This window comes from Oncorhynchus nerka, linkage group LG26, assembly GCF_034236695.1.
Source record: "Oncorhynchus nerka isolate Pitt River linkage group LG26, Oner_Uvic_2.0, whole genome shotgun sequence".
NCBI lineage: Eukaryota > Metazoa > Chordata > Actinopteri > Salmoniformes > Salmonidae > Oncorhynchus > Oncorhynchus nerka.
This window is the reverse complement of record NC_088421.1, coordinates 5,086,505-5,094,506: the sequence shown is the minus strand read 5'-3', so window position 1 is coordinate 5,094,506 and position 8,002 is coordinate 5,086,505. Positions and strand designations below refer to the sequence as shown.

The window sequence follows — 8,002 nt, the reverse complement described above, 5'->3', positions numbered from 1 at the left end:
AGTTATTTAAAGGTACAATTAGTATTCCCATTTCAAAATGTTAAATGCAACACTGGTGAGGGCTGTAATCTCAAGAGGTTGATGTTGAGATGTGCATTTTTTTTATTTAACCTTTATTTGTCTAGGCAGTTAAGAACAAAATATTATTTACAACGACGGCCTACCGGGGTGCAGTGGGTTAACTGCCTTGTTCAGAACACAAGATTTTTACCTTGTCAGCTCGGGGATTCGATCCAGCAACCTTTTGGTTACTGGCTCAACACTCTAACCACTAGGCAACCTGCCGCCTCAAATGTAGTATCAATATCATTCAGCTTTCAACACCCATGAGAGAGATCATTTTAGAGCTCAACGTTTGTTCTTTGAACATCTGCACAACACAAACAGTCTAACAGAGAGGTCACAACACAAACAGTCTAACACAGAGGCCAGCTCACTTTCTCTCTCTCTTTGTCCTCCTCCACCCTCTCACACATATCTAGCTACTTTCGGTATGACAACCTAGGTGTGACCTAGATTGACAGAGTCACACTTCCTCTTCTGATGATGGTGAAACCGTATTGGCCAACCTCGCTCTGCACTAGAGGAAGAGAACTCTTGAGAGAACAAGAAGAGAAGGGTCAGACCCAAGCACTTTACCAGACAGCAGCATTGTGCTAGTCAAATGTTAGTGTGATTGAGTGCAACTAGAGGAAATCAAGCCCATTTCCTGCTCTGTAGCTGTTGTTTGTCATGTGTACGAGTACGCATTGCTAACGTTGATGGATGTGATAGATTGATTGATAGAAGGTTGATGGAACGTTGCTGGTGGAGCGGGGAAGATTGATGGGGTTGCTGTGGTTGATGCTGGTTTGGGGCTAGGTGCACTTGTGATATTTAGTCTCAAATAGAGATGGAGAGGGAAGAAGAACACGAAGTTAAAGAGGAGCACTCCAAAACCCCAGGTGAGTAACAACAAGAGAAAACAGAAGATTGTTATCATTTGGGCCCGTTTTCAGTGCTCAGATTAAGCCTACTCCTAGACCAAAGCATGCTCAATGGAGAATAGTCTCCATCTGGGTCTGGGAAACCATCCATTTAGGTAGAAAAGGAGGTGAGAAAATGTTTCAGGGAAGGTATGTATATGTTTTACTATCCTTGTGGGGAACAGAAGTTCTCACAAGGATACTTTGGACAAGTTTTGCCAGTCCTCACAAGGAAAAAGGCCATTTTAGGCTTAGGGTTTAGGGTTAAGGTTAAGGGTTAGGGTTTAGGGAAAATAGGATTTTGAATGGGAATCAATTATTTGGTCCCCACAAGAATAATACAACAAACGTGTGTGTGTGTGAGCATGCGTGTGTGGTTGCATGCTACATCCTCCCAGTCAATGCAGGATCAGTGAACCTCCTGAACTCATCCTCCATTTTGCGTGTTGGTGTGTGCCATTCGTGAAACATAACTATTTTTAAATTAAGCTCTTGAAACCATCAAGTCAAGGACGCCAGTCTCCGTTATTTAAGAGAAAATGGTTTGACGGAAAACAAATCATATTTGAACCCACTCTCGATCTCCCTCTATAACTCTGCCATGCACAGTAGGCTATAGGGCCCTGCTTTCTGTGAGACTAAGGGCTCGATTCAATCCATATTGCCAAAGTTCAGCACCAGAGCTCGCTTAATATTTCAAAGTAATGTCTGATTGAGCCGCCATGTGCAGTGTTTACCGGGAATGCAGTTTCCGCGTAGGAGGGAACATTGCTTTTCAATGTCATTTGTGCTATAGAGCTGAACTTGGTTTGTGTACAGTTCTACTATGTCTTACCTGTCTTTACTGCCGTATGAACAGAACTCTGCTAAGGTGAATAAACAAGAACTTTGTGTCTTCTGAGCAAAAACATGACACACATCACAAGCAGGATGTGGTTGACCTAAATGGAGACAGAACAATAGAGCGAGAGAGGGAGGAGAGATGAAAAAAAGAATGTACACTGGGAGTTGAGTGTTTTTGCATATTGACTGCCGTTAAAGTGAAACACTGTCAGCTTCAACTGTAACAGGTCCCTCCCTATAGGTTGTAAGCCTCATATGCAGTCTCAGCACATGATGCTACCCCGCAAACGTCTGAGTGAGACTACAGCATTAGGTTGTAGTCAGGGTTGGGTAGGTTACTTTCTACATTTGATTCTGTTACAGTTACAAGTGACCTGTCCCAAATTTTTATCAGTAATGTAACTTTTGGATTACGCAAACTCAGTAATGTAATCTGATTACATTCTGTTACTTTTAGAGGACTTTCCCTTTAAGAGGCATTAGAAGAAGACAAAAATGTATGTTACCAATTGAACGACATCTTTTGCAGGATAAATCAATGTTAAAGTTTACATAGCTGGCCATATATGGATGTTACATTTTACTTTATGGGTTGGTTATGTAGGCCTCTTCTTTCTACTAGATATAATAATATGATTAAATTATATCTTTACATTAAAAAAACAAAGTCTATCAGAATTCCAGTCATGCCGTGATCTTCAAGAATAGGACTTGGAAATATGGAAGTATAGATTAGCCAAATTGATTTACCTGAGCATGACTCCAAAACTAAGGACTGATTGGGCTCATTGATTTGAAAAATGGAATGGCATGCTTTGCCAAGAGTGTTCAAAGCTGTCATCAAAGCAAAGGGTGGATACTTTGAAGAATCTCAAATATATTTTGATTTGTTTAACACTTTTTTTGGTTACTACATGTTTCCCTATGTGTTATTTCATAGTTTTGATGTCTTCACTATTATTTTACAATGTAGAAAATAGTAAAAATAAAGAAAAACCCTTGGAATGAGTATTTGTCCAAACTTTTGACTGGTACTGTATATATCATTTATAAATCCCCAAATAGATGTAGCAACTACAGATTACCACTTTAAATCTATCAAAAGTGTGCTAGTTTGAGCAAGTGTCCATTAGGACTATGGATGATTTTTTTATCAGCATGAATTAGATTGAGCAATACAAGCCCCACTTTTATTCCATAGGCTTGGATCCGCGCTATGCAGCTGTTGCAAGAGCGCATTTTTCACTGGCTGTCCACTGGTTTGAAAAACAATGATTGATAAGCATCTTAAACTTCTTGAATTCAACCATTATCATGTTCAAATACACATTTAGATTGGTGAACAGCCATCCACAACGACCTGTAGCCTACAAAAACCTATTCCTGCTCTTTTCCCGCGATCCCATCAAACAAATTTGGTGCGTCATTTTAGCGGTCTCTACTTGTGTTCAGACTCGCTCAGGTGGAACAAACTTACATTTGCGCCTTTTTTCAATGCTGATTTTAATGTCTGAGAGAACAGAAGTGTAAAAAAAAAAAAATTCGCAAACATCCTTTCTGAATTTAATAGTAATCCTCGAAGCAATCATCTAGTCTTTCAAAAGTATTGTTAATCTCATTACAATATTTTGCTGGTAACGTAATGGACTACAGTTATTACATGTAATCCGTTACTCCCCAACCCTGGTTGTTGTTCACTCAGGGTTAATGTACCATCATTCAGTTTTGGGTGTCATCAACCTGTATTTTTCCCAGCTGAGGCATGTACTGTAAATGCCGAGCCTGGTTAAACCAGGCTTAACGCTGCACTCCGTAGTAAGCACAGCATTCAGTCTGTCCTAGGAAATGCTTTCTACCATCTATGTATCAAATGAACAGAACCCTTTTGTTGGAGTTGCATTTCTCTTTTTCTCCGTTTATTTGCAGTCCTTCCCATATTCGATGTTATATAACAAGTACATACGCTTGTCTGCCGTTCACACGAAGTTTAAAACCATTCTGAGCCATCTCAGCAGTACTTAGTGTGATTTAATGGGTGACCGACAGTGATATGTGTTTTTCACCAGAAGCTGGGGAATTGAAAGACAACAGTGTTACAGCTAATGCCTTTTACACGAGCATACAATCACACATCTGAGGCCTCGGTCACCACCACCACCCTTCAAACCCACAAACGTCTTTATTTCCTTGCACATTGTTTAACAACTGGGTGTCAGCTGTTGGTTTACCCCTTTATTTGTTATTTCTAAAAATAGAAGATATTTTTCGTAAGCTTTTTTTTTTTTTTTGCAAGATCCCTTTTTGGGAGCTGCAAGAAGCCATTTCAACTTGTGTGTTTTTCTGTAATATTCATTTTCTGAAAAAGAAAAAGAGCATTTGGCCTCTCTTGCTCACATGTTTGTCCTCCATCTTTTACCCCAGATGTGAAGGTCCCCAGCAAATCAGAGACCAAGCGCTACAGTGAGATCTTCCGGGACTTCGATAATTTTGAACTCTCTCTGGTCAACTCGTAAGTCTTGACTTTTAGATTCACTCATCATGTACACTTGTTACCATTGTCACCCTCCACATCATCATCAGTCCATCATTCAGAACACCTTGACATGTTTTACATTTGAGTCCTTTAGCAGACTCTCTTGTGCAGAGCGACTTACAGTGCATTCGTATTAAGGTAGCTCGGTGAGACAATCACATATCACATTCATAGTACGTAAAACCTTTCCTCAATAAGGCAATTATCAGCTAGTAAGAAAGACCAATGTGACTGTTAGTGCAGGGATTACTTTTTTTTATTTGTTGGGGGGGGGGGTCTGCTGCTAGTTGCCAGAAAGAGGAAATGTATACCTACGTGAGATTTATAAACTGAGTATATTCTTCCTCTTACATCTATGTGTACATACAGTAGCAGTCAAATGTTTGGACACCCCTACTCATTCAAGGGTTTTTCTTTATTCGTACAATTTTCCAGGTGTGTCCAAACTTTTGACTGGTACTGTACCTTAGTTTGATAGGTCCTATTTAAGATGAACCCTTCATAATGGTTTCTTAGGTGCTTCATAAATCATTCATAAGCAATTGCAATGCTATATAGAAGGTGGAAAAGGGGTTATGTTGCATTTGTCACCAGATGTAAGGACCTGAAAGTAATAACTTTTTTTAGATATTCTGAACACAAATATAAACGCAACATGTAAAGTGTTGGTCCTATGTTTCCATTCGCTGAAATAAAAGATCCCAGAAATGTTCCATATGCACAAAAAAAAATATTTCTCTCAAATTGTGTTCACAAATTTGTTTACATTGACTGTTAGTGAGCATTTCTCCTTTGCCAAGATAATCCATCCACCTGACATGTGTGGCATATCAAGTAGCTGATTAAACGGCATGATCATTACACAGGTGCACCTTATGCTGGGGACAATAAAAGGCCACTCCAAAATGTGCAGTTTTGTCACGCAACACAATTCCACAGATGTCTCAAGTTTTGTGGGAGAGTGCAATTGGCATGCTGACTGCAAGAATGTCCACAACAAGAGCTGTCGCCAGATAATTTAACGTACATGTCTCTACCATAAGCCACCTCCAACGTCATTTTAGAGAATTTGGCAGTACGTTCAACCGGCCTCACAACCACAGACCACGTGTAACCACGCCAGCCCAGGACCTTCACATCCGGCTTCTTTACCGGCAGGATCATCTGAGGAGGGTGGGGTGGTGCTGAGGAGTATTTCTGTGTGTAAATAAAGCCCTTTTGTGGTGAAAACAAATTCTGATTAGCTGGGCCTGGCTCCCCACCCATGACTGTGCCCCTGTCCAGTCATGTGAAATCTATAGATTAGGGCCCAATGAATTGATTTCAATTGACTGATTTCCTTATATGAACTGTAATTGAGTAAAATCGTTGAAATTGTTGCATGTTGCGTTTATATTTTTGTTAAGTGTCGTATGAATTTGCGCAGAAAGAATAAGTGAAGCATCTAGTAATTATAAATGGTTTACGAAGGCTTCATAAAGCCATTATAACGTGTATCTGTCCTCTTCTCCATCAGCACTGTAGAGGAGATGTTTCTAGACCCTGACTCCCAGTCAATCGCTGAGACCGTCTCTACGGCAACCACCGACAACACCGAGCTGGATCACGTGACGGTGGGGGAGCAGTACTATCAGTCAATCAATTAACTAATCAACATTATTTCTAAAGCCCGTTTTACACCAGCAGTTGTCACAAAGTGCTTTACAGATACCCAGCCTAAAAACAAACAATCAATCAATCGTTACTGTGTTATCTCTGTCAGTCAATCAACGTTTTGTTTCTAGCCTGGGTGCTCCGTTGTGTTGATACTTTTGGTACCGTTTGTACTAGCCAACAGGGGAGTCCTTTTGAGTTTAGGTTCCGCTCATATTCTACTGATATGAAGTACAGTGTATATCGTCTTGTCTCCAAATCCATTTCTCTGTGTAACGTTCTGTATTCTACCCTGCAGTGTGAGGATGTCTACCCCCCAGATGGTGATGACAAAGACGGAGGTCTATCAGGTATGTTTGTAATACAATCACACGTATTTATAAAGCCAGCAGATGTCACAAAGTGCTTACGTGGTGTGTTGTGTGTTTTTCCATTTAGTTTGATTTCAATTCAAATCACTTAAGACTGACTCGAAATGACCCCAACCCTGGTGTGAGTACCGGAGGAGGTTTGTTGGTTCAGCGTGATGAGTAACCTTGCCAGAGACATGGCGACTTGCATTAGCTCCCGCAACTAAAACCTACTTAGGCTATCGCTCAGCGGGCTGAGGCATGTAGCACACAGGTGACCCAGGTTCAAGCCCAGTTGGTAACATGTGGTTTAGGCTTAGACTTCAGTATCCACGGTGTGCAACAGGGCATTTGTAAAGGCTAAGAGAGATTTCATTACATTACAGCCAGCGGTAGTTAGAGGACAGGGGTAATGGTTGTAATGTGTTGAAGGTGACTGGCCTCTGTGATCTCTACCACCAGTACCATATGTTCCTCGTGTCCATTACCCATTTTAGACAGAATATGTGGTACTGTATGTTACCTGCAAACAATATAAGGCTAGGTTTGTATGACTAGCCCCTTATATACAGTGCATTCGGAAAGCATTCAATTGTTTTTTCCCCTTATCAATCTACACATAATACCACATAATGACAAAGCGAAAATAGGTTTTTAGAAATATTACATTTACGTAAGAATTCAGACCTTTTACTCAGTACTTTGTTGAAGCACCTTTAACAGCGATTACAGCCTCAAGTCTTCTTGGGTATAACGCTACAAGCTTGGCGCACCTGTATTTGGGGAGTTTCTCCCATTCTCCTCTGCAGATCCTCTTAAGCTCTGTCAGGTTGGATGGGGAGCGTTGCTGCACAGCTATTTTCAGGTGTCTTCAGAGATGTTCGATCGGATTCAAGTCCGGGCTCTGGCTGGGGTACTCAAGGACATTAAGAGACTTGTCACGAAGCCACTTCTGTTGGAAGGTGAACCTTTGCCCCAGTCTGAGGTCCTGAGTGCTCTGGAGCAGGTTTTCATCAATGAGCTCTCTGTACTTTGCTCCGTTAATCTTTCCCTCGATCCTGACTAGTCTCCCAGACTCTGCCGTTAAAAAACACCCCCACAGCATGATGCTGCCACCACCATCCTTCGCCGTAGGGATTGTGCCAGGTTTCCTCCAAATGTGATGCTTGGCATTCAGAACAAAAAGTTCAATCTTGGTTTCATCAGACCAGAGAATCTTGTTTCTCATGGTCTGAGAGTCTTTAGATGAGTGGTTTCCATCTGGCCACTCTACCATAAAGGCCTGATTGGTGAAGTGCTGCAGAGATTTGTTGTCCTTCTGGAAGGTTCTCCCATCTCCAGAGGGTGTGACAATAAGTATTGTACAAACTTGGACGACGAAGAGTCTTGGTGGTTCCAAACTTCTTCCATTTAAGAATGATGGAGGCCACTGTGTTCTTGGGGACCTTCCATGCTGCAGACATTTTTTTGTACCCTTCCTCGGGTCTGTGCCATAACACAATCCTGTTTTGACTCTCTAGGGACAACTCATTCGACCTGATGGCTTAGTTTTTGCCCTGACATGCACTGTCAACTGTGGGACCTTATATAGACAGGTGTATGCCTTTCCAAATCATGTCCAATCAATTGAATATACCACAGGTGGACTCCAATCAAGT

General features: G+C 41.3%; 1 protein-coding gene across 1 annotated transcript in view; it reads left to right on the top strand.

Moving 5' to 3' along the window:
• The first annotated feature begins 595 nt into the window (after positions 1-595).
• LOC115110084 (GEM-interacting protein-like) overlaps positions 596-8,002 on the top strand; it is a 38,661-nt gene continuing 31,254 nt past the window's right edge. Inside the window, exons 1-4 of the mRNA XM_029635426.2 lie at positions 596-944; positions 4,230-4,317; positions 5,858-5,954; positions 6,293-6,344. Of these exons, the coding sequence (XP_029491286.1) occupies positions 893-944; positions 4,230-4,317; positions 5,858-5,954; positions 6,293-6,344 (289 nt within the window). The 5' untranslated portion in view covers positions 596-892. The remainder of the gene's footprint in view (positions 945-4,229; positions 4,318-5,857; positions 5,955-6,292; positions 6,345-8,002) is intronic.